At 39.8% G+C, this 27,564-nt stretch overlaps 1 protein-coding gene across 3 annotated transcripts in view; it reads left to right on the top strand.

The window, feature by feature from the left end:
• The first annotated feature begins 10,759 nt into the window (after positions 1-10,759).
• The window catches only part of PUM3 (pumilio RNA binding family member 3), a 39,186-nt gene continuing 22,381 nt past the window's right edge, over positions 10,760-27,564 (top strand). The window contains exons 1-9 of one of the 3 annotated variants that reach the window (XM_032291024.1): positions 10,760-10,946; positions 16,370-16,461; positions 17,816-18,034; positions 21,127-21,262; positions 21,857-21,932; positions 23,922-24,015; positions 24,278-24,344; positions 25,556-25,730; positions 26,729-26,832. In XM_032291024.1, the coding sequence (XP_032146915.1) occupies positions 16,380-16,461; positions 17,816-18,034; positions 21,127-21,262; positions 21,857-21,932; positions 23,922-24,015; positions 24,278-24,344; positions 25,556-25,730; positions 26,729-26,832 (953 nt within the window). In that variant the 5' untranslated portion in view covers positions 10,760-10,946; positions 16,370-16,379. Of the gene's footprint in view, positions 10,947-13,577; positions 14,446-14,512; positions 14,915-16,369; positions 16,462-17,815; positions 18,035-21,126; positions 21,263-21,856; positions 21,933-23,921; positions 24,016-24,277; positions 24,345-25,555; positions 25,731-26,728; positions 26,833-27,564 lie in introns of those variants that run through there. The other 2 variants (XM_032291022.1, XM_032291025.1) reach the window with 2 other exon arrangements.

Genomic DNA, 27,564 nt, shown 5'->3' with positions numbered 1-27,564 from the left:
CTTCCTTCCTCCCTTCTTCCCTTCCTCCCTTCCTTCCTCCCTTCTTCCCTTCCTCCCTTCCCCCCTTCCTCCCTTCTTCCCTTCCTCCCTTCCTCCCTTCCTTCTTTCCTTTCTCCCTCCCTCCCTTCCCCCCTTCCTCCCTCCCTCCCTTCCCCCCTTCCTTCCTCCCTTCCTTCCTTCCTTCCTTCCTCCCTTCTTCCCTTCTCCACTCCCCTCCCCTCTCCTCTCCTCCCCTCTTCTCCTCTCCTTTCCTTTCTTTCTTTGAGACAGGGTCTTGCTCTATCACCTAGGCTGGAATGCAGCAGCACAATTATTGCTTACTATACCTCAAACTGGGCTCAAGTGACCCTCCTGCCTCAGCCTCCCAAGTATCCAGGACTACTGACAGGCACCAGGACACCTGGATAAATTTTTTTGAAAAAAAGATTTTTTTTTTTTTTGTAGAGATGAGTGAGTTCTCACTGTGTTGCCCAGGCTGGTCTCAAACTCCTGGCCTCAAGTGATTCTCCCCTCAGCCTCCCGAAGTGCTGAGATTACAGGCATGAGCCACAGCACCTGGACTAGCCTCTCTTCCCTCTCTTCTTCCTCCGCCTTTCTTTTTCTCCACTTCCCTTTTCCATTCTTCCCATTGGTCATATGTACCCATTCTCATTCACATGTCAATTTCTAGAGGATAGAAAAGAATTCAGAAGAAGAGTGGGTAAAATAAATTCTTCTTAGGCTGCTGAGAACGTCTAGGTGCCTGCACCAATGGACAAGGTCTGAGAATGGTCATGGGGAGGATGGTTCCAGCCATAAACCTGGCAAAATATCACTCATCGCCCTTTCCAGGTATGGTGCTTCTCCGTACATAATTGGAAAAAAAAGCAGTTTTTCTTTTTTTTTAAAAAAGTATAGGGTATGTCTTAGTTATCCTTTCTATTGCAGATATGTATTTGCTGCAAGAATCAGCTTTTTTTTTTTTTCCCTAAATCGAAAAGATTTGGCTAAGCTGCCACCCACTAGGGGTGGTGGAATATTTTCAGTGGTGTCTCTAGAAGCCCTTCCTTCCCTCATGCATCATGAAGAGTCCCACTGGGCTTTGGCTGCCAGGGAAAAAAATCAAGGAATGGAGCCTTTAATCTTTGGTTCATTGTGATTGTCAAGGAAATGCTCATTCCCCAAGCCCTCCAGACCCTCAGGGGCAACATTCCCTTCTGTTCCGCCTTGTGTTCCCCTACATCGCAGGCGTCCTGTCTCTGCCCACCGCCTTCCACCTCCATTGCAGTCCCATCACCACCTGCACTGCTCTGACACCTCGAATGCTTTCCCTCTTGGACATCTCAGGCCCATTCTTCAAGGAGCACAGCTTTCCTTTATCTTTCTTTTATTCTCTTTTCTTTTAAAGTTTGTTCTGTCTTGCTGAGGAGCAAAGGGGTGAAGAAAAGGGAAAATATCTCCCATTCTTTTTGTTACAGCTATGAGGATGAGACTGAATTAATGCCTCAGTATATTATCCTTCCATGCTTCTGGGTATTTTTTCTTTTTTTCAGACTTGACGAGGTTTTCTCAAAAGCTCCTGCTGGAAATATTTGGACAAACTGTTAGAATGTACTTTAAAATTTTTTTCATTTATTCCTAGTCATGTTTCTTGATTTCCATTATTTCTTATTTTTGGCTTCGTCTCCATGAAAAAGACAGAATGGGTAAAACGAGCATGCCTGGAGTTTGAGGTACAGTTGTGTGTCACTTAAAGACAAGGATACATCCTGAGAAATGTGTTGTTAGAAATGTTTCATCATTGTGTGGACAACAGGATGCACTTACACAAGCCTACAGGGTGTAGCCCACCATACACCTAAGCTGTCTGGTACAGCCTGCTGCTCCTAGGCTACCCACCTGTACAGCACGTTATTGTACCACACAACTGTAGGCAATTGTAACACAATGGTCAGTACATCTGTATTTAAACATATGTGAACAGAAAAAGTATAGTAAAAATATGGTACAAAAGATAAAAAATAGTACTCCTGCCTAGGGTACTTACCATGAATTGAGTTTGCAAGGCTGGAAATTGCTCTGGGTGAGTCACTAAGTGAGTGATGAGTGAAGGGAAAGGCCTAGAACACTACAGTATTCTACCGTAGACGTTATAAATACTGCACACTTAGGCTACATTAATTTTTTAAGTAATTGTGCTATGACATTATAACTGCAATGACAACACTAGATGATAGGAATTTTTAGCTCCATTTGTAATCTTGTGGAACCACTGTTGTATATGTGGATGGTTGGTGATTAAAATGGCATTATATAGCTCATGACTGTATGTTACACTACTATTCCATTAGTGTTTATTCCACCTGTCCCCAGATCCTTTCCTAATGTGTATAATGTATACGTATTTTAAAACATCGATCTTATGAATATTTACTTTCCTTACTGTATTAAAAATAATGCATGTGGGATCGGGACAACATTTCTTTAGAGGCTAACCCCAAAGTCATTAAATGGCCGAAATCCTTTGTTGCCTCATAAGACAAGGGTCAATCCGTGCAAGTATTCCTTTATGCAAACAGAAAATCTTGTATAAATCTTGTAGAAAATCTTTGTTTTCACTCCCTTCTATCGGCACACTGGTCTGGGCCCATGCGACTTTCTGCTTAGGGGACTGAAATAGTCCACTGTTAACAATCCTGTAGTGGACCCTGCCAGTAGACCATCCGAGCGCCCACCCACACCTCTTCAGTGCACATTGTCCGGCCCTCCATTGCCAGCAGATGGATCTTTTTCTGAAGGTTTCTCTGATGCCACCAGATGCCACACTGATGGAAATGTTAGGGAAGTACTACCCCTGCAGCCACCCTCAGAAGCAGTCCTCAACCATGACTGATGGGAGTTCATGTGTAAATACCCCAACTTCTGATTCCCATGGGTGGGTTATCTCTGAGGTTTATGTACTACACTGGCTCCCAAAGTTCCCCAATAAGATGACTCTTCAATTATCCACAATGGTAAATTGTTTGACGATGAACACTTTGTTGGCTATCTTCTGTTCCCTGCCTCACTCCCCACTCCCATACAGACATTTCCAGACTAAGCTATTTGCATTTAAATCTTTGTTTTAGGGCCTTATTAAGATTTAAACTTCCCTCCTGCAGAAAGAGAACACAGATGTCTCTTCCTGAAAGACAACATCTGCCCTCTTTCCCCACCCAGAGCTACCGCAGTTGCAAGGACCTGCAATAATTACCTACAGCATGTTCTTTCAAGAGTGGGGGAGTTCTCAGGGACAGGACTATGAGGGTTCTTGACCAAAGGACTGGAAGACCAAAGTGAACAAGCAAGAGTGTATTGACCTGGGGTCACTTTCTCAGAACACGGTTTTTAGCACCCTGGTAAGGCCCCAGGGATGGGACAAACACACGGTTATGTGGCTTTCCAACACCTAGAAGAAGCAGTGCCCAATTGCTGAGCAAAGGTGAAATGCCTGAGTTGCCACAGCAGATGGTAAAAAGGATGGAAAAAAAAATAGATGGAAAATAAGATCAGAAACAGTTCACATTCCTTGGAATGAACAACCATATTCATTTACAGTTTTGCACCAGGGCTATGTTAGCTCGCCCACCCTCTGTCTTAATATAGTCCGAAGAGATCTGGACCATCTGGACGTCCTGTAGAATACCGCATTTGATCCATTACATCAATAAAATGAAGACATAGCTGCTATGCTAGGAATCTTGGTAAGAAACATGTGTTCCAGAGAGTAGGAGAGAAACCTTACAAAAATTCAGGTACAGGCCACTTTGGTGAAGCTTCCAGGAGTCAGATGAGAATGTACACAAAATATAAACATTTTCACATGCTAATACCCATCAAAAAGCATCCACTAAGGGAGAAACATTGAACAATTAAGTAGACAAAGTATTGGAGCGAGTTAACGTTAGTCAGTCTTCAGCATTGGGCATGATGGACACATGAACAGAGTAGCCACAAGGGCAGAGGTTAGGGCTACACATGTGCCCGACAGCACAAACTGATACTCACCAAGGCCAATCTAACTGCTGCTTCCTCTAAATGTAGAGTCTTCCAGAAACAGGAACACACGCAGCACTCCTGATATGGTTCTATTTCCCAAAGAGACCAACAAGCCACTTAGTGGCAACTTGACAACATTTGGGCTACTTTTACTCTGGAAGGGCCAGCAGTTTCTCCTCAGTGGGGTAGTGTTATTCCAGGTATGAGTTTGCCTTTCTTACCCACACAGCCTCAGACAGCATCATCCAGACACTTACGCAGTGCCTAATCCGTAAGCATGTAATCCTTCATAACATAGCATCCAAATGGGCGGCACAGCTCACAGCAAAGTGGGTGCGGGAGTGAGTCCATCGTCATGTGATTCCCAGATCACATCACAGATGCTCCATCAAGAGGCAGCGAACCGACAATAGAACATTGCAGTGGCCTATCGAAGGCATAGCTGGGGCACCAGTTCACAGGCAATAGTCTGCAAAAAGGAGGTTCTATCCTCCAGAATGCAGAATAAATAAATCAGAGATCTCTATAGAGTGCTATGCTCCTAATAAGAATACATGGGTCTAGGAACCAAGGGAAGGAGGCAGGAATCATCATTCTTGCCATGATTCTCAATGACCCTCTGAGGAAATGCATGTTTCCTGTCCCCATAACGCTGGGGTCTGCAGGCTGAAAAGTCCTTGTCTTCAAAGGAGACACATTCTTGCCAGGGGACAGAGCAAGGGTTTCATTGAACTATGGATGCCTCCTGGACATTTTGGACTCCTTATGTCCAAGATCAACAGGTTAAGGGGTATCTCCATCTGGGAAAGTGTGATTAACTCCAATAACTAGAGGAGATAGGATGGCTTTTAGTTAACTGAGACATGGAGGAATACATGTAGAACCCAGGTGATCCACTTCAGTACCTCTCAGTTCTCCTTAGCCTCCACTCTAATGGTAAATGAACATGGGAAGTAACCCTTGCCTTAGAGGCTACGATTACTAGTCTCAGACCCTGTACAACCAATGGTTTAAGTCACACCACCAGGCTAGCCATCAAGATCTGTCAAGCTAATAGCCAAGGATGCGGTGAATTTAGAATGGAGAGTGATGGAGTGAGATGATGAGTACTTGCTGCAGCCCCAGGAGACTATACTGTGTCCCCCGGTCTCGCTCTTCTAACTTTCCTCTCCCCAGCAGAGGACCACAGGAACAATGGAGGAGCCGCTCCCCAAACACAGATGGAGAAGTAGCTCTGTGCTGTGTGAGTGGTAGACCCTGGCAGTCATGGAGTGAACTGCTCCAATCTCCTTTCAAGAGAGAACCTGCTGCGAAAGGTGTAGTTAGCTGATGCCTCCAGCTGCCACACCTTCAACATCCACCACAGCATTCATGCTGAGGCCATGCTCTCCCTGGGTTGCTCCCAGCCAATGACAGCACAGCTGGGGTGCTTCAGCTGGACCTTTCCTACTCAATTTGGGTTTTCTTTAAGGAGAAATCTTTTCTCTGCAGTTCCATGCTGGCCTCACCAAGGCTTTCTCGGAGCTTTACTACAGCCTGAAGACTTTCTACCACACCCTCCTTCCTTCTGCCTCTCTCTTGACACATCAGATCTGTATCATGGTCTCAGGCTGCCCCTATTTACTGCTATTTCCTTTCCCCTCATCTTATTGTGAGGTTTTTCTCACAATATGTCTCTTTGCCTCCTAATTCTATCTTGGCATCTGCTTCCTGGAGAATTCAAACTGACGTAATAGGTTTGAAAAAGTGGGTTAATTTTTTCTTCATTTTAAAAGAAAGAGGTAGTCTGGGCACAGCTGCTCATGCCCATTAATCCCAGCACTTTGGAAGACAGAGGCGGCAGGATCACTTGAGGTCAGGAGTTCAAGACCAGTCTAGGCAACAGAGCAAAACCTATGTCTCTACAAAAAGAAAAAGAGGACTATTGGGTAGGTAAATAGAGCTAGATCATTATTCTAAGTACAAACTTGAAATTTCTATAGTTTTTAGAAGTAAAGTGGGAGGAATAATTAGAAAATTATCATTCTTTATTCATATTTGAAACAAGTTTCTTATTTTTTCACCACATAAAATATATGCTTGGTTATCAAGTCTTTATTGCTCACTAAGGAAATCACAAGAAAAAACTAATCGATACTTTCATAGGAAATAATTTATCAAGCCTGAAAGCAGGATTTTAAAAACTTAAAATGCCAACATATTAATCGTTCTTATCCTAGACAAAAAACTGAAGCTGATATGTGTTGCTTGAGGAGTTTTGTTTTACAACACCACAGTGCATTATAAATGCATTATAAATGCACTGTGTGTAGGTGACAGTTCTTGGGCTTTAAGTGATACTACCTACTTTTTATTTCATTTCTCCATCATGAGCTGACACAATCTTCTATTAAGGTGAGACTACTATAATCAGATAAACTTATATCTTGGCCATATAATTTTCTGCTGCTCCAAAGTATGTCACCAAAGAAAGCAAAACAGGACAAGGTTAATACTGTGTTTACTAGACTGCAACTGGAGCATTACGAATGCTCAGTTAATGTTTAGACTATATTAGCGCACTTTGTAGCAAATGTATGTTATTGGAAAACATAATACAAACTATTCAGAAGCAGTTATTTTTCACTAAAGAAAAATGTGTTGGCAACTGCTCCGTTTCCATGGATTTATGATTCTAATAAGTCCTGAAAATAAAACCAGACCCTTGCCAAAATCTCACTTATGCTTTATATCGGTAATATGCCCTCTATCCCTGCTTACGCATTTGAGAAACAGAAAAACAACACAATTTGTTAAAAATCCACTAATTAGAACTCAAAAGAACTGATTTTAGGGAGGGGAAGATGTCGGAGCTGACACCTAACCTACTTTATTTTTATGAAAAAAAGAAAATTGCACAAAATTATGTGAAACAAAAGAGAAGCAAACATTTTCTAGAATATGTTTGAAGTTGTATAGTTCAAATTTAAACCATTTTTTAAAACATCTAATGACATTAAATCACTTTAGGAGAACTCAATCAGCAAGAAGGATACAATTCTGCCCAATATGTTCTACTTACAGAAAGAGGTATATTGTACATTTAATTCTTAAATTCTGGTACCTGCAATACAAGGAGGAACTAGGAGATTCAAATCCTAGTTAACTAAAAAATTAAATCAACAGGCCAGGTGCTATGGCTCACGCCTGTAATCCCAGCACTGTGGGAGGCCAAGGCGGGTGGATCACCTGAGGTCAGGAGTTTGAGACCAGCCTGGCCAACATGGTGAAACCTCGCTTCTACTAAAAATAGAAAAATTAGCCAGGTGTGGTGGCACACACCTGTAGTCCTGGCTACTCAGGAGGCTGAAGCAGGACAATTGCTTGAACCTTGGAAGTGGAGGTTGCAGTGACCCGAGACCATGCCACTGCACTCCAGCCTGGGTAAGCACAAGACTCTGCCTCAAAAAAAAAAAAAAAAAAAAAAAAAAAAAAAAAAAAAAAAAAAAAAAATCAACAACTTGGAACTCCATTCCTTAAATAACTGAGTCTTAACCTTAGCTGCATGTTAGCCTGATCTAGACACCACATTCTCAATGTTCAGGTCCTACTCCAGACCAATTAAACCAGAATTACTGCTATTTAAAGAAACAAAAACAAAAACTCCACAGATGATTCGGTGTGCAGCCCAGATTGCTATCCACCACATGGGATACTATAGTTATTTTAAGTTTTAAACCAGATTAGTTTAAGTCACAAATTAAATCTCTACTGCTGGATAAAAGCATTTTTGCTAAGTGACCTTTAGCTTTACCAGAGTACTAGAAAAAGAATGAAATCCAAAGCCTATTTAATATTATATCTGATTGTCTTTCAATTCTGGGTGGCCATGTTTTTGGCATTGAAACAGGAGTCCCCGCTGTGCTTTTTCCTTCTGGGATAAAAGGACGGAGACCCACTGGGAGGGAGAAGTGGATTTCATTTCTTTCTCCACTTTCACTAGCCCTCAACTCTTACGTAAATACAGAAACTGAAGAGTACATCTTCCAATCAAAAAACAGTAAGTGGGAGAATAAACAGTCAACATGCTGAGGATGGTGGTAGAACAGAGACTGGAAGAGCTTGGGTCTTTGCTGACATTGCTGTATCTTTAAACCACAGCAACCAACTGCCTTCTAAATGTTTAAGAAAATGATTGCTTAAGCCACCATTAGCTGAACTTTCCATCATTTGAAGTCAAACATATTTCTTTTCTTTTCTTTTAAGAGAGAGTCTTGCTCTGTCGCCCAGGCTGGAGTACAGCGGCCCAATCTCCGCTCACTGCACCTCTGCCTCCCCAGTTCAAGCAATTCTCTGTGTTTCAACCTCTGGAGTAGCAGAGAGTACAGGCATCCACCACCGCACCCAGATAATTTCTGCATTTTTAGTAGAGATGGGGTTTTGCCATGTTAGCCAGTCTGGCCTCGAATTCCTGGCCTCAAGTGATCCGCCTCCCTCGGCCTCTCAAAGTGCTGGGATTACAGGCGTGAGATACAGTGCCCAGCCCTAAAGTATTTCAAAGGGATACACCTTGGTTCTCTCTTAAGCTACAAATCACTCAACATTTACTATTGGCTAAGAACTTTAAGATATTATCACTTTTAAGCCTCACAGCAACTCCAAAAACAAGTATTCTTATTCCCATTTTACATATGAAGAAAGTGAGGCCCATACAAGTTCACTATCTTGTCCATGGCCATACAGAATTTAGATTTTAAGCCAGGTTCCTTTGATTCTAATCTCAATGCTCTTCATTGCATTGCTTTGGTACTGTTATTAACCTCTTGGATGTGTGCAAGTCTAGTTGCTGTGATTAAATTGTGTATCATGCAAGAAGAGCATCTTAGGCTTCAAGTACACCTGGTGGTCTACATTTACATCATTAAATACTTGAAGAATTAATGAGCTTACTTGACAAAAAACAAAATTACAGGATGAATATTTTTTGTGCTGTTCTGCAAAACCACAAGATACTTTCAAGTCACTCAAAAAAAAAAAAAAGTCCAAATCAATCCACTTTCACAGAAGCCTTGATAAAAATATTATTAATAACAATCGAGGGCTTTGGTATGTGGTAACATTTTTTTTTTTTCTCCCTGGTAAAAAAGCAAATGAATAGTAGGGTTTTAGCATAGATGTTTAAGGCAACTACATGGACACATCTTCAAGGATATGGGGAGCTGTTATCTGTCGAGTTGAAACACAAATGTATCCCTTCCCAGGGTTGTGTGATAGGTAGGTTTTGTGATTTTTTTCTTTCTGGCCAGCATTTACTTCTCTGGTGTTTCAAGGTGTCTAATATCCCCACTACTGTACTATTTGCCCAAAACGCATTGCTGACGGGCCTCCTCCAATTCCTGTTCCATACTCTCTTAGCATTTACTGAATTATTGAAAGGAGTACAGAGGCAGCCACGTTGATTTTAGAGTCAGGCTCACCGGACCATAGCTACTATGTTTTGCCTTTCTCTGTAAAATGAGAAAAGACCTACTTCAAAACTGTTCTTATGAGACTTAAATGAGCTGAAATATAAACAAACTAGCAACAGTTAAGGTAGACAAGAACTTATCAAGTATCTATGTGCTGCATAGTGAGTTAAGTGCCTAGGAAGTAATGATGGCCCCTGGCATCAAGAAGCATAGAATCTAGTAAATTACCAGTTTCAATTCTAACTCCTTAGTGGGCAGAAAACGGAGTAAGTTGGAAGATACTAAAATCTCAAGTCTGGCACCTGGGACCAAGTGCCAGTTCCTCAACTTGCCAGATGTGGTGGGTTGAATACGTAGTCTCCAAAAGATATGTCTATATCCTAACTCCGAGAACATGTGAAAGTGACATTATTTGGAAATAGGGCCTTTGCAGATGTGATTAAATTAAGGACTTCCAGATGAATCTGATGATCTTGGATTATCCCCGTGGACTCTAAAATCAATGTTCAGTGTCCTAAAAGCACGCGGAGAGATGACACAGGCACAGAAGAAGGCCATGAGAAGACAGGCAGAGATTGGAGTCATACAAAAGCCACGGGCCGCCTGGAACCATCAGAAGCTGAAGAAGCATAGAGCCTTCAAAAGGTGCAGACTCTGCCAACAGCTTGATTTTGGACTTCTCGCCTCTGGAGCTGTTAGAGAATAAAATTTTGTTGTTTGGCACGACCAAGTTTGTGGTGTCAGTTTCTTCATCTGGAAAACGTGGCATATATCCTAACCACAAACTTATTTCCTGAGGTGGAATATGGAATAACAGCACTATACAGGCATGAGCAGACATTAAAATGGCAAACATTTATGAAGAGCGTTCCATACTAAGCGCTTTGCACGTATAACTTAATTATTTCTGTTTTATTGATCGGGAAACCAAGGCTCAGAAAAATTTAGTAATTAACCCAGAGCCACACAGCTAGTGAAAAAAACGTCATTACAGTTCAAATCGACTCACGATACCCTTGTTATCCTCCATGCTGGACTGTTCAGAAATGACACAAATTAACACACTTTAAAAACTTCAGCTACTTCAATATTAGTTCAGAGTATGGGATTAACCGTCCTTTATTAACCGCGCCAGTGAAATCTCTCCTTCAGCTACCGAAGTTCACCTTCGCAACAGCTCTCCTTTTCTTTCCAGCACGGAAGCGACAGGGTTAATGACGTCATTTCGCGTAGCCCGTGTCGCATCCTCTGCCCCACGGATCCTTTTAAGGGACAAAACCCTCACGGCTCAAGAGACGGCTTAACAGCAGCGGACCAATGGGAACTCCGAATTTTTGTATTTTTCTGATAAGCTCCACCTATTAGTCACTGATCTGCTGGGGAAGAAGAAAAAAGCGGCCCTAGGGCGGAGCAAAGCAAGGAAGCGGAAGCGAAGCTGTGGTGGGTATCCGGCGCGCTAGCTGCTTCTGCCCCACGTGTGCGGTGAGTGTGGCCTGCTCAGCGGTCGCTCTTGGGAAGGGTTCGCATCCTGCCGGGCGCTGGGGTCGGGAAGGTCTCTCCGGGCTGTTGTCCACTGGGCATTCTTCCGTGACCTCTTTCTGGGTCAGGAGTTCGGGACTGACGGGAGCCTGGCAAGGAGGGCAGGGCTCCGATCTCTCCCCCAGCAGGTTGCCCTGGTGCTGGGTTAGATTGAACTAGCTTCACTCCAGAATCCCAGCCCGTGCTCGGTCTGATCAGCCTGTGCCGTTTCACAAACACCTACTCCAGAGCTAGATGCTGAGTTTACAGTCTGAATGAACAGTTGCAGGTTGTAAGTGCTTGGAAGGAAACAAACTGGGTGCTGATTTGGGAGATAGTGAAGTCTGAAGAAGTGATCTTTAAGCGGAAATCTAAAGCATGAAGAGAGGCAGCCTGGAGATCTGGAAGCCCAGGGAGTACTTCAAGCAGAGGCAATAATGGGCTAAGTCCCGGAGGTGGGAGCTAGGAAGAAGTACAGTGAAAGTTAGAGTACAAGATAAAGTTAGAGGGATAGAGTGGAACCAGGTTCTGTAGGGCCTTGAAGATCATGATGGGGATTTTTTTTCTATACTGTAGGAAAACATTTCCGTTCCTGTTACCATGTGTAGAAAACATTGAAGGCTTATAAGCAAGTTAAAATCATGAATAGGCCCTGGTTCTCTTTAGAAAATGTGTTTAATTTGGAAGCTCAAGAGATTGTATTGTATTGATAAATGTATTTAATTTGGAATCTCAAGAGATTGTATTGTTTGTATTAGGGAGGTGACTTACGGGGGATTTAAGAGAACTTATGGTTCAGTGGGGCAAACAAGGGAGAGGAAAATGTCAAGGGTAACTCGTACGTTTCTTACTTGAGCAGTGAAGTAGACGATGTGCCATTGGCTGAGATGAGGGACAATAGGGCAGGGGAAAATAATATGTTGTTTGTGGGTGGTTTGCAGTAGAAATATAGAGAATTGAGTTTTGTACATATTAAGTGTAAGGGGACTGTTAGACACATAATAACAGGTGTCAGATAAGCAGTTATACACAGATTTGGAGCCCAAGGAGGAGTTCATAATGGAGACATGATTTGGGAGTACTAAGCATAAAAAGCCAGGAGATTGGATGAGACCACCTAGGGAGAAGTGTGGAGAGAGAAGGGAAGTTCACTAGGACAAAGATTTGAGGAATGCTAACATTTTAGATGTTGGTCTGTAAGAAAATGTCATTTAAACTGAATTTGAAAAATGGGTAGGAATTGTGTTGGCAGAGAGAATGGCTTTAGACTTCGCTATGCTGATAAAGGATAAGAAGAAAGATTGGCTCCTCTGTCGTGTGGATAGGTGAGTTGAATTAGGACCACATTTTGAATGGTTGTGAATGCCTGAGTTGGAACTTTTTCCTGAAGGCAGTGGGAAAGCTTTGAAGCTATTGGAGCATGGAAATGACGTGAAATAGGTTTGCTAGTGGAAGATTAGTCAGGCCACAGAAAGTGGCTCAAAATAGATTGGATCTAAAGAAAATAATCTGAGCAAGAGGTAACCAGAGCCCGAATGGGGTAATAGAAGGAAAGGACAAAGAGACACTATGGAATGCGATGATTGGTTATGAAGATACAGGGTCCCCGAGCAAATTGCATTTGCAGAGTGCAAGAAGCAAATCCTGAAAAGTTACATATTGTATAATTCCATGTACATGAATGACATTCTGGAAAAGGCAAAACAGGAATGAAAACCTGATTGGTGGCAGTCAGGGAAGAGGGAAGGAGTTAATTACAAAGGAACAGCACCAAGGCATTTTTTAGAGGGGTAGGACTTTTCTGTAAGATGCTGTGGTAGTGGATACATGACTCTTAGCCATTTGTTGAAGCCCATAGAATTATACACCAGGAAGAGTGAACTTGACTATATGCACATTTAACAAACCTGCCAGCATTTCTGGACATGAAATGCAGACTGTGGCAAATCAGTTAAGCTGTATCATAAACATACAACGTCACTAAAGACAGTGAGGGAGTGAAGGGGTGATCTAAGTAGCTTTTTTTTTTTGAAAGGAAGTCTCACTGTGTCATCCAGGCTGGAGTGCAGTGGTGCAATTTCAGCTCGCTGCAGCCTCCCGGGTTCAAGTGATTCTCCCGCCTCAGCCTCCTGCGTAGCGGGATTGCCTGTGTGCACCACCACGCCCAGCTAATTTTTGGATTTTTAGTGGAGACAGGGTTTAGCCAGGCTGGTCTCGTACACCTGACCTCAGGTAACCCACCTGCTTAAGCCTCCCAAAGTGCTGGGATTACAGGCATGAGCTACCACGCTTGGCCCTAAGTAGCTTTTTTAAAAAAAACAAACAACAAAAAACAACAGGGTCTCTGTTGCCCGGATTGGAGTGCAGTGGCACAATCATGGCTTGCTGCAGCATCTGTCTCCTTAACTCAAGCCCTTCTCCTGCCTCAGCTTCCCAAGCACGTGGGACTACACGCGTGCACTGCCACACCAGACTAATTTTTAAATTTTTTTTCTAGAGATGAGGTCTTGCTATGTTGGCAAGGCTGGTCTCAAATTCCTGGTCTCAATGAGCTACACTCCTTGGCCTCCCAAAGTATTGTGATTACAGGTGTGAGCCACCATGCAAGCCTCTAAGTAACTTGGAAAAATGTTTTAAATGGCTACAAAAAAGAACTGTACATCAACACTGTACTGTCGTCGTAAATTTATTTCTCATGGGGTACAGATTAGCAATTCTGAAACCATACGTGTATAGTAGGGTTGAACATATGTATAATAAGTTGTAGATGGTGGGAAGCAAGTTGCTCACTGTCAGAGAAAGAAGTTACAAATGAGCAAGAGGAGATGCCTGGAATGAAACCTGTGGTGCCTGATTAGGTTTGGAGACATCAGTATGAGCTTCATGTTATTTTAATAGATATAAAAATAAATATAGGTATGTGCATGTGCATAGGTTAATATACATATATGTATTTCCTGAGTCTGTCTGCTGAAAGGACTTAGAAACAGGGACACCTCCGTGACAACAAGCACACCTAGCACTCACATCTTGGTTTTTAAATACCATTCTCAATGAAAGAAACCAGGATTCCTTGGAGAAGTGGCTGATTTCAGGGCTAGGTTAAGGAAAATACAGAATGAACCTGGAGCTAGTGCCAGGAAATGAGGCTGTGCATTAAAAAACAAAATAAAACATGTGGGCCATGTCAGAAGGACACAGAAGCAACCTGAAAAACTCCCACTATCTGCAGCTGGAATTATTTGAGCAACAAAATAACAATGGTATTGGTTTATAACCAAGGAATGAAATGTCTGAGACTATATTATACAAGTAAATAGATGGAAAAGATGGGACAAGTCTTCCCTACTGAAAAGTTCAAAATAACATACGTAAAAATAATAAGAGAAATAGAAGATCACCATTCAAACAAACGCAGTCATTGCTGCAGGCAAAATCCACTGACCAATGCTAAAGTTAGCAGGTAAGACTTAAGAGGACATAGGATGTCTAAGTATTCTCCAAACGTCTTGTCTAAAATGTTTATTAATTGCTGTGGTGGTTTAACATAGGCCTGGGTTTTTCAGTACCCCTCCCTCTGGGAAGTTTTATTTTCCTCTGAGTTTGGGCTGGACTTGGTGGCTTGCATCTAATAAAGATGGAAAGGTAAAAATGGCAACTTTACAGTGGAGAAACCTGGAAAACACTATGACCAAGTGATTAAAGTTAACAAACAGTAGTAAGTCACGTTAATGTTATGTACCTCCTGATAGGTTACTATGAGAAGAGAACTTGACCTCCAGTAGTCTTCCAAAAAATGTGTAGCCTTAGCCTAATCGTGAGAAAACATCAGGCAAACCCCAAATGAGGAATATTCTACAAAGTACAAAGGAGACTTCATGGCCAGATTCAGTGTATCCTGGTGCAGAAAGAGGATATTAGTGGAAAAACTGGTAAGCTCCAACTCAACCCTGTAGCTTAGTTAACAGTATTATATGTTAACATGAGGGGAGCTGAGAATAGGGTGTACGGTAACTCTGTATCTTTTCAACTCTTTTGTAAAGTTAAAATTATTTCAAAATAAAGATTAGAACAAATGTACAGAGAAAATACATAAATGAGTGGATTCTTAGAAAACTGCATGCATAGAAGAGCTAAGAGATGCAGGTGTGGTTATGATGGCTATAGCCAAGTAGTAATATGACCCTTCAGTCCTGACTGCCCTGAGCTGAGAAATTCAGGGGCTGTCCATTTTTCAGAATCATTAGAAAAGTCTAGATTAGAACAGCACTTTCGAGAGTACTCCTTGCAACCCTGCTTTTCCTTTACGATGTTCCAGGAGAAAGTGGTTCAGCTGGAGTTGAAAAATGCTGCATCCTTTAGCCTTTGCTTGGCAGTGGATAGTTTATATTAGCAAATTAAAGAATCTAAAATTTACGTATTTTCTTATGGGCTGATTGTTGTCATTTAACTTACTGTGTCCCAAATATATTTTTCCCTGAACCCTTCTTTTCTCTTATGCTAATATCCTGAGAAATTAGTTTCCTTGAATGGGAAATTCTAATCTAGAAGTATCTGGTATTGTCTGGGGATCCCTAACATCTGTTGTTTAGAGTCAGCTTTGAAATGAGTTGATCATCCAACTTTGGAAAGTAGTGAAATGAGCCAAATGGCTTTTGCTCTTGATCTGTTCTGCAGCTTTCAGGGACCTTGGGTAGGTGAGGGGTTATAACATGTTTATCCTGTGTACCATGGTGTCTCAGTAGCCTATAAATCACCTATTAGACAAATTCCTTTGGATGAAATAGTAAATATTTCAACATAATCTTATTTTGGAGTTCACTACCCATTACTTGACTGCCTCTAAAACAAGCACAAATTGAACATTGAATGCTAATCTTTGTTTTAGCTGTGTTGGGTTACATAGGGATCTTTCAGATAATCCTTTATTGTCTTATATTAAATGTGTGTAGTGGTACCTGCAGCCTATTGTTTGTGCCTGGCTTTTTAGGCTCCAAGAAATCAAGCTGTAATTTTGTCAGTTACTCATCCCCTAGTCTTTCCAGGTTACAAAATGCAAACTCTGATGCTTATTTTACTTGGTGTCAGTAGTGGTCTACTTTAGCCAGTACTATTGCGGAAGTGAAGTGTTGCTTTTGTATGTATCAAACACTGGCCAGGGTGCGTGTTGTTCTTAGTTTTTGTATTGGTACCTTGTTCATTTTCAGTTTAAAATCTGAGACACTGATTGCATAATTGCTGGATTTAAGTAGTTGCCCTTCTGTATCTGGCTGATTTGTATCGTGTTTGTAAACTGAAGGATTAAATGTGGCAATGACTACTTAACGACTCTTACCTGATGAGGAGAAATGCGGTGATTGATTTTGGTTTTGGTTTTTGTTTTCCAGAGTTGCTACAATGGAAGTCAAAGGGAAAAAGCAATTCACAGGAAAGAGTACAAAGACATCACAAGATAAAACCAGATTTCATAAAAATAGTGGTAAGATAGGCATACAAAACATGCTTCCTGTGTGGGTGTTGGGCTATTATAATTGGGGGATGGGGGCATGTAGCAAATTTCAATTTGTATTCATTGGCTAGGATTAGGATTAAAAGAGTAGGAAGAAGTATTTGTTATTGTGTATGAGATAACATGTTGCTCATGACATTTAGACACTTAAGAAGTTGCCAGCCGGGCGCGGTGTCTCACGCCTGTGATCCCAGCACTTTGGGAGGCCGAGGCGGATGGATCACAAGGTTAAGAGATCGAGACCATCCTGGTCAATATTGTGAAACCCCGTCTCTACTAAAAAAAAATGCAAAAATTAGCTGGGCATGGTGGCACCTGTAGTCCCAGCTACTTGGGCAGCTGAGTCAGGAGAATTGCTTGAACCCAGGAGGTGGAGGTTGCGGTGAGCTGAGATTGTGCCATTGCACTCCAACCTAGGTAGCAAGAGTGAAACTCTGTCTCAAAAAAAAAAAAAAAGAAATTGGCAGAATAATTGAGGAATGCTTTACTCATGAAAGACTCCTGATCTCAGTCACTGCTGCTGTTGCCTCATTTTATTCTCACTAGTTCACCATACGTTTTATTTTAACCTTTGATAAATTAGGACTGTTTAATACATACTGCTTATGAGCCAAATACTCTTAGGTTCCGAATTTATAACAGTGATGTCTTTATTATTCCATCAGGTGTCAGTATTGTAAAATAGAAAAGTCAGGGAACTGTACAAACGACTAACGTTTCCTTAAAGTGTAGCCAGTCCTGTTTGTATCTCATTTGTTAGGTACTAATTTGTAAGCCTTCTGGACCAAAAGTTTGTATCAAATATTTTTATTATAGGCTTTAAAATTTTGTTTTCTTAAAACTAGAAAATTTGAAAATTAACATTTTATATGTTCTTATTATATACTTTCCAAATTCAAGAATATTCATTTTATTCTAAGACTTCGGTTAGTGAACTGTTGAAAATTCTGTCTACACCATCATTAAAGCAAAATACAAAGGTGTAGAAATAATATCTCTGCTGTTTGCTTAAAAGTAGAGAAATATACCAAATTGACCCCAGTGGTTATCTCTAGTGGCAGAATAATGGGTAGCTTTTATTTTCTATTTCTCTACTCTCTAGGTTTCTTAATCATGAACCTGTATTAGTTTTATAATCAGGGAAATTTTTAATTTGGTTTTGATTGTTTAATCCAGTTCTACTCAAAAGGCTGTATGTTGTGTATTTGAGATTAAGACAAGGTATTAGTATTAAAGAGCGTTATTTTCTGTAATGAATATAGTCCAATGGATAAAAGAGACTTGGGCCCACAATCACTGAACTTATAATTCCTATTGTCATTAGATTCTGGTTCTTCAAAGGCAATTTCAAGGAAAGCTGCTAAGGAAGGTGGATCTAAAATCACATCTAACAACTTTGAGAAAAGTATCACAAAACCTGGGAAAAGGGGTATGAAACAGTTCAAGAATAAGCAGCAAGGGGACAAATCACCAAAGAACAAATTCCAGAAGGCAAATAAATTCAACAAGAAGAGAAAATTTCAGCCAGATGGTAAAAGCGATGGTAAGTACGCATTGGTTCAGCATGGTCTTTGCAGAGTCCTCGTCCTGCCTGAACTAGCTAGAACCTTTGTGCGCAGGTACTTTGGAGGTGCATTAGAGAGCTCCCATTCTTGTTGCTTGGCAGGTAATGTTTTGGGACAGGTAGATGGGCTTAAACAAACAACAAAGCATCTTTCATGCTCAGAATTTCTCTCTGGTGCTTAGAGTTTATTTCTTAGCCCTTTTCTGAATTTCTTTAGCCATGGAGTGAAGATAAATTGTAATAAATTGTAATGGCTTTATACCACGAAACCTCAATAAAGCATTTCTTTCTATAAGCTAAAATGTATTCATTTATTCATTCAACAAGTATTTGAGTTTTCTATGTAGCATGAGATAGGGCAAGTGTGTGCACGTGCGCGCACGCGTGCACACACACAGACACACACACACACACACACACACACACACACACACAGTCAGTAAGGATACAGGCCCCAACTAATCATCATAGAATTATGGCCTTAAATAATCAGTCTGTCCCCAGCTAAGTGTCAGCCTTGGCTAAGGATGCTTTGGTGAGCAAGAAACATACAGACCCTGCCTTCACAGAATCTAGGCCAGTCTAATACAGTCAACCCATCTGATGGCGCAGATCCATAGCAGTTCCAGAGAAGGTGTTGTGTACTCATGACAGATTTGATTTTAATTGGTTCAGGACAAGTTGGTCACTGATAGGCAGTATCGGCAGGTCTCCTGCTTGTCTGTTGAAACAAACTGCTCATCTCTGTCATGATGTTCAGTGGGTCATTTCTAACCCGGAGCTTTGCTCTCTATAGTGTAACGTTCCACTGTTGTGCATTATCCTACACCGATCTCAAACAAGCAGCTTCCATGGTACATGGATTGTCATATCATTACTTTGTTTGCAACATCCTGAGAATTTTTCTGGTGCCTTTTATTCCCTTTTTCCCCATCCCAGCATATCCGAACACTGCCCCTTTATTACCAGCTGAGACTACTGGGGATGGTCTTCTCAGTGCCATTCCTAGTCGTGGTGCATGCTTTTTACCTTGCCTAAGGGCTGCTTACCAGAGGGACAGCAGCCTTAAGACCAAGAGGTAGGGAGAGAGGAAAGAGGGGAAATGGCATTGTTTCTCGTTAGGGCTGTAGGATCTTCTCAGGCTCCAGTTTCGATCTCTTTTCATTTTTTCTTCTTCCCTCATCTTCCTCCTCCCTGACCGCCAGTAGTTTCTCTTCAGGCCTGTCTTTTCACTGTCTTTCCTAGCCTCTCTAATATAACCCAAATCTTCCTTTCTCTACTGGAGTTTTTGACACCTGCATTTTAAAGACATATACATTCATTTCTCACATTGGTGTGAGAAAAACCGTGATTTCTTTTGCTATAGGAGATATGTTCCTGATATCTCAAAATGGGACTCTTGATTTCATTTCCTCATATTTTTGTATCAGTAACTAGACTGATAGAATAACATGAGAGATTGGGTACTAGACAACTCCCACACTGGTAAATGTCCTGCAGCCTAGCATGGCATATGTCCGGGGCACCCAAATATTTATGGAAGTAAATTAGCCCTGGATCAGTTGCTATCCTCTGTTGTGTAGTAAAGGATACTATATTAATCTAATGGTAAATATGCCCTCTGTTGCCTATAGTCTTTTGTATTTCCAGGCAGGGAATATACGAGTAAACAATAAGGGAATAATAAATACATTGTAGCATATTGTGTGGCCATTAAAAATTATGTTATTGAGGAATGTTATGAAAACACATAATCTAATCATATTAAGTGAAGACAGATTCTGAATTTTTTTCTTTTTTTGAGATAGGGTCTCACTTTGTTGCCCAAACTGAAGTGCAATGTCATGATGATGGCTCACTGCATCCTTGACCTCCTGGGCTCAAGTGATCCTCCTGCCTCAGCCTCTGAAGTAGCTGGGATTACAGGTGTGTACCACCACACCCGGCTAATTTTTTAACTTAATTTTTTGTAGAGACAGTGTCTCACTATTTTGCCCAGGTTGGTCTCAAACTCCTGCCCTCAAGCGGTCCTTCTACCTTAGCCTTCCAAAGTGCTGGGATTACAGGCGTAAGCCACTGCACCCAGCCACATTTTTAAAGATTAAAACATACATGGAGAAAAATCAAGAGGAACATAAGTGGTTATAGCTAGGTTTTGGTTCTATAGGGTTTCTCTTTTTTGCGTTTTTCTAAGTGTTTTTTATAGAGAAGGGGAGATATTTAGAAGTGACTAATTCCCCCAAAAGATTCTATGCAGGATACTCATGTAAAAAATACCCATTATAGTAAGTCGTCCTTTGTTTGGCATCATTAGTTCAATTGGTAAGTTATTTGGATTTGGAAGACAAAAATGTCGTGATAGACACTCGACTTTTGTCGTATCACTGTATTTGTGGCGAACTTGAAAATTTTGGTTGTGCATTGCCATGACTAAGACAGCAGAGGACTGTTTCTAGGTTTGAATCCTAGTTCCATCACTGCGGGTTGTGTGGCCTCAGAGACTCGACAGCTTGGTTCTTTTTCCTCACCATAGAAGGGAGGATAATACTAGTACCTACCTCTTGGGATTGTTGTAAGAAATAAATGACTTAATATACAACAGCACTCAGAACAGTGCATTTTTTGAAGTTGTTTTTCCTATTTGCATTGGAAATAGGAAATTTTTGTTTTCCTATTTCCTATAGGAAATAGGTCTAATTTTTGTTTTCATTGAAAGTTGATTATACCTAAAGTCCAGTGATCTTAATCTTAAAAAGTAGAATTTTATTTTACAATTGAAAAAGATATTTAAAATATTATAGTTACTTTTATAATTATTTTAATGTCTTTTTCTCTTAATAGATATTCTGTTAGAAGAATTAAGAAAGATTTAAATTTAACCAAACATAAAATGTACAAACTGCTCAGAAAGTGAAGTAAAACATAAGTTTATGGGGGATGGTATGTTCCCCTTTATAGCTTCCAGAATGAGCATTGATCCTGATTAGTGATTGCCCTTTATACCTAATTTGTATTGGTTTATGGCACTCAGAATATTGAATGTAATTGAAAATAATTTCTATAATAACTAGAATCAGCAGCCAAGAAACCCAAGTGGGATGACTTCAAAAAGAAGAAGAAGGAACTGAAGCAAAGCAGACAACTCAGTGATAAAACCAACTATGACATTGTTGTTCGGTCAAAGCAGATTTGGGAGATTTTAAGAAGGTAATTCTACCTAAAGACGTCTTTGTTAGTCCCTTTGCGACACTGGAGAAGGAAGTGTACCTTGTAAATAGTGAGATGTCTTAAAATAAATGACGTAACAGTTGCGTTATTGAGGGAGTCTTCATGACACCCCAGTAGAAACATCAGTACTTGGATGTCTGCCCATTGCAGAAATGTGTAGAATCATTACGATGGCATTGGATATGCTTATGAAAATGTATGAGGTTGAAATAAATTTGACATTCTTCCTGAGAGAGATCTGAGAAAACAAAGGACAATTTCTTATCAGCTAGGTTTTGAGATACTTAAGTCTTTGGTATCTTAGATTTGTTTTATTGTTTTTTTTTACTTCTGAAGTTCTGGCTGTTAAGATTTGGATTGATACATAAAATTATACCTTGTGAGATGAGTTTCTGCCTTTGAGAAAATTACTTTTGTCTGGCTGCTCTGAAATAGTAATTTTAATGTCAGAGGTTTGCTGCCTTAGAAAAGAAAATCATGCTGAACTTGGAGAACTGGTATGGTTTTTAATTTTGTGTGTTTAAAATAACCTTTTTACTTAACACTGTGTTTGCTTCCTCTTCTCATTTGTAGAAAAGACTGTGACAAAGAAAAAAGAGTAAAGTTGATGAGTGACTTGCAGAAGTTGATTCAAGGGAAAATTAAAACTGTAAGTAGGACATACTTTAAACAGTTGAGGTCTCCTGACTCTCAGGAGTAGCTGACCATTCATGACAGGTGAATGTCATTATTTCCAGTTTATTTGGCCAAAAATTTCAAATACATTCCATAACACTGACTACATAAAAATTTAATTGTGGGGGACCTTACTGCTGGGGAGTTTTGAAAAGATTATTAGTTGGCTGTGTCGTTTTTAAATAATTTACATAAAATAAACCATTGTTCCCTTAAAGTTATCTCAAGGAGTTTATTAGTTCAGTAGTATTTGTTTGAGTGTCTTACTCTGAACTCCATATAATTTAGGATGTTCTCAATTGCCAACTTTTTTATGTTTGTAATGTAATCATATTCTTTCTTTTTTTCATGCTTTTGTAAACATGCAAAAATCTTTAAGTAAAATATAATCATTTAAGAATTCTAAAGTAGTTTTCATTGTTGCTGCTTAATCCTGTCTTGTAAAAAATTTCTAGTGACCCTTGTGTATTTGGATTAATATATAATGGCTTGGAAGACAACAGATCTAATAGTTTTACGACACCTAGAGGGGCAGCCTTTACCAAATCAGATGCATGGGTTTAACCAGATGCTATGTTACAGTTTGAAGGAAAATAGCAAGTCATCAGCTGCTGCTTTCTTATAAATTCAGCAGAATCTTTTAGGATAGAACTGCCCTCTCAGCTCTTGTAATTCATAAATATTTCACTTAGGATTCTTTCTCAACTACCCTGAGGTCACAGCTGTATGACCATGGTCTTAGAAGTGAGTTTGGTATTCAAATCCTGATTGGGCTGCTTAAAATATGCATGCCTTTGAACAATAACAGTAATCTATGTATTGATTATTTATAGGCTGGGAATTGTGTTAACCAGCACATGCACTGTGTCATTTACTATATGTCATTATCCTTGTATATTTAATGTGTCTGGGACTGAGAGAAGTAAACGTTCTTCCTTGGGGTAACAGAAGGATCTAATTCCTTCTGATAACCTTACTTTCCTCATCTATAAAGTGGAAATAATAACAGCTCATTCTTATGGTTGCTTTGAGATATGAATGAGAACACTATGTTTAAGGTACCTATGTTAGTTATATAATAGATGCTTAATATAGGCACAAAAACAGAGTTACTTTTTACAAAGATACTTCAGAGATGTCTTACAAATCTTGAAATTTATGACTTTGATGGAAGTATACCCTCACCTTCTGATTTGTTGGATTCAAAAATTTTAAAGACACAGCGAGCAACAAATAAGCACTTTTGAAGTGGACTGGTACTGTAGCATAGTAAAAATAATTTTGCATGATGATTTGTAGACAGTGCTCTAGAAAATTGATCAGTGGGTCCTTCCAATAGTCATGAGGAGGAATGGGTTAGAGGATCAGATTCAGAACACAACAGTTCTTCTAGAAATAGAACTGGATGTATGTGCAGGAATTGTAATGAAAATGTGACAAATGGATGATTAACTTATATAATTGCCAATGTGTACGGCTATAGTTATATTTCTTTCTGTAGGAAGACTTTACATTGATCTCATAGGTATACTTCTGATTGCCAAAGCCAGACATTCTTCGATCACTTACATAAAAATCATACAGTGTAATAGACCTTTTAAACAGAAATATTTCCCTTTTAGGGACGGTAACTATTAAAGCAATGAGAAGTATAGTCCATATAATCATCAGATAGTTTGGATTGATTTGGTTTTAATTACAGTGATAGGAGTCTTGCAAAATGGTTAAATTTATCCTTGCCTCAATGCCATTATTAATTATTTATATCTATTAAATATGGTAGGCATCAAACGAGTGATGTTCTGATAACTAAAACAAGTAGTTCTCAGTAATATAGGTTTGATTTTATCCATGAAGACTACCTTTTTTCTAAAAAGAAATTCCAGAAGAGGTCGCAATAAAAAAGTAATGAGAAACATAACTCTTAGAAGAGAATTAGTCTAACTCAAACTTTTTCCTACAGATTGCATTTGCACATGATTCAACTCGTGTGATCCAGTGTTACATTCAGTATGGTAATGAAGAACAGAGAAAACAGGCTTTTGAAGAATTGCGAGGTATTTGTTACACACTGAAGATTATGTTGTCATTTGTAATAAGTCATTTGTTTTCTCTTGAAATACCCAAGAGTGTTCTAGAAAATAGTTTTTGTTTAGGTGTGTCTTCTCAGATCCTTTTTTATTTTGTTTTTTTTCCTTGCCTGGGACAAATTGAGAATTAGTTGTGTTTCCAGGATTGTGCATTTATTTAGTTCCTTCCTTTGTTTCCAGAGAGCTGAAATGAGATCTCAAGTCATTGTAATGTATTTTTGTTTTTCAGGTGATTTGGTAGAATTAAGTAAAGCGAAATATTCCAGAAATATTGTTAAGAAATTTCTTATGTATGGGTAAGTTGTTGTATTTATAAAATACATTTTTTCTTTGTCTTTTGAAGGCATAGATGCCAACTGTGCTCAGATGTGAGACAGTATGTCTGTGGTGTTTAGAAGCAATAGTAATAGTGCTCAGCAGATGCTTGTGTTGTTTTTAGAGAGTATCATCTTACGTACAATTATTGGAATTAATTTAAAATTATGGTACTGCCTTCATCATTCCTAAAGAGATACATCAGAGATGTCTTGCACATCTCCTTGAAATTTATGACTTTGATGGAGGTATACCCTCAGCTTCTGATTTGTTGGAATTCAGAAGTTTTAAAGATAGCAACAAATAAGCACTTTTGAAATAGACTGGTACTGTAGTATCGTAAAAATAATTTTGCTTGATGGATGATTTATGGATGTTTATCTTGAACCTCTAGAAGAGGAAAAATGAAATAATTAACTTGTAATTGGCCGCCAGTATTAAGAGGGTAGACAGTGGGGAGGGGCAGGTAAGTAGACTAATACAGGGTCAGTAGGTTAGAACATGTCAAGATGGGAGAATTTCCTAAATTAAATAGAATTAATACTTGTCTTGACCAATCTTTTTGAGTATAGTAATGTGCTAGAATATGATAATCAACAACAAAAAAGTATAATATATGCAGTTGACAAAATTTTCAGAAATGTTTCCCTAGCTGTAATTACCAGCTGTTTGATTCTTTTAGGATATAGTTAAAATACTTGTGACTAAGTCCCATTTTCCAAAAGAATCTTAGAATATGATTTTCCGTTTCCCTGAATATATGGCTTTTATCTTTTTTCCTGCTCTACTTTTTTTTTCAAGCAGAACAGTTTAATGGGAACTGACATTTACTGAGCATTTACTATGTGCCAGTCACACTTCTCAATGCATGCTAGCTCATAGACTCCTCAGAGCAACCTTATTTTTGCTTTTTGAATGAAGGAGCTGAGGCATCGAGGTTGAATAACTTCCTCTGCGTCTTTCAGCTGGTAAGCAAAACCAGGTTTCAAACCTAGGCAAGCTGGCTGTGGAGCTGCTTAAAGCTTGAAGTGGAAATACAAGGTAGTTTAGTTCCTACTCATAAGCCTGTCTCTATGGGAGACTCACATACACACAGATTGATGAATTGGTCTTGGGAGAAGTAAGTTGTGTTTTATTGTCACCCAGCTTTCTCCTTCCATCATTATTTTTTCCATGATTGTGTTGCGTGTAGAAGTAAACCACAGATTGCAGAGATAATCAGAAGTTTTAAAGGCCACGTGAGGAAGATGCTGCGGCATGCGGAAGCGTCAGCCATCGTGGAGTATGCATACAATGACAAAGCCATTTTAGAGCAGAGGAACGCGCTGACGGAAGAGCTCTATGGGAACACGTTTCAGCTTTACAAGGTGACAACTCCAGAAATCTTTTTCTAGTATTTTTACTTTTTTGATAGGCTCTTCCTTAACTTCCAGTGCCCTATTTTGAGAATGTATTTTTACCTCGGCTGGTGCTTTAAGAGACCATCTTGTGCCCTTGATTTTCCCTTATGCTTTATTTTGTCTCTGGTGTAGTGAGCAAGTAGGCTTGTCTTTCTCCAGAGCATTGGCTTTAAATCCTCTTCAAATAAAACTTTTGTTCCTCTCCTGAGTGCTCTGTGTAGAGCGCTTCAGTACTTCTCTTTTTACAGTCAGACTGAGGGAGAAGACTCCTAATAGTTATCAAAGTGGTGTAACCACCCCCACCCAGCTCTGGCTGAAGAGTATTGGCTCTCTGTTGCTAGCTTCTCCTGTGTTTTTTCATGTGCATGCATTGCCCTTCTTCAGATTGTATCCGGAGATGAAGGGGAATAGAGAGACCTAGCCTTGGAAAGAATAAAAGGACTGAATTTGAGAATGGCTAGCAGTTGGACTAGATGTTAAAGAATCTGTTTCAAACCTTGGAACATAAATGTATACATTTGTCTGAAGGGATATGAATTGATTCCTAGGTTGCCTCCATTAGTCAGGAATTCTTGGGTTGAATTTGTTGCTGTACTAATTTTGTTAACACTTCGTTATATTAATAGGAATATCTAACTAATTATAAAACATATGGTGGCAAGAATTTGTGAAGTGACTACTTGATCTCATAGTTAGTCAAGAGCCAGGTGCTTGACGAGTAACTATGGGCTGGTTAACTTGGTTGGTGTTTAGCCTGGCTCTTTAAATACATTGATAGATACACAGACTGAGAATCAGCTAATCAGGTTACTCCACGGGGATATACAGCAGAGCTTTCATTATGTAAATATGGAAAATCTTATATTTGTTAAAACTTACTTTAAAATGACTATAATTGCTTTTCTTTGTCCTGAAGTGAAATACTTGATTAAATTTAGGGGGGGTTGATTCTTCTTTCGTTGCAGTCAGCAGATCACCCAACTCTGGACAAAGTGTTAGAGGTACAGCCAGAAAAATTAGAGCTTATTATGGATGAAATGAAACAGATTCTAACTCCAATGGCCCAAAAGTAAGAAAGTTGTTTTTGTTTTTTTCTTAACAAATGACATTCAAAGGAGGAAGGTTTTACATAACTGTTGCCCAGAAGAGATGGATATTTCCTGCTTACGATTACTAATCTGTCCTAAATAAGAGTGCAAAAATGTTGGTTTGAAACCATTCTTGGTGCAAAAGAAGATTTCTTTTTCTGTTATCATACCCTATAAAATGGTCTAACATGCAGTCGTGATTTATGAGCTTTTTTAAGCAATGAAACATTCTTTCCCCAAATAAAATGTTACATGGAAACCATGTATACTAAACAGTTTCACAAATATAATCTGTTATTTAAATTTGGTTGTAGGCAAGGCGCAGTGGCTCATGCCTATAATCCTAGCACTTTGGGGGGCCAAGGTGGGAGAACCACTTGAGGCCAAGAGTTCAAGACCAGCTGGGACAATATAGCAGGACTCCATCTCCACAAAAAAAATAAGAAAATTAGCCAGGCTTGGTGGTGTGCGTCTTTAGTCTTGGCTACTCAGGAAGCTGAGGCAGGAGGCTTGCTTGGGCTGCAGTGAGCCATGGTCATGCCACTGCATTCCAGCCTAGGCAACAGAGTGAAACCTTGCCTTAAAAAAATAGAAAAAAATAAAAAATGGATTTTAAGACTTAGAAGCCTGTGCGTGTGCCCTTCGTGGCACCTGTCCCATTGTGGAGTGGCTGAGCATAACTTTGGGGACCAGACTGCCTGGGTATGACTCCT

This window comes from Sapajus apella, unplaced genomic scaffold (genome assembly GCF_009761245.1).
Source record: "Sapajus apella isolate SASKATOON/1434 unplaced genomic scaffold, GSC_monkey_1.0 scaffold24, whole genome shotgun sequence".
NCBI classification, from domain to species: Eukaryota; Metazoa; Chordata; class Mammalia; order Primates; family Cebidae; genus Sapajus; species Sapajus apella.
Note: the sequence above shows the minus strand (reverse complement) of the source record. Positions and strands in the feature narration are given on the sequence as shown.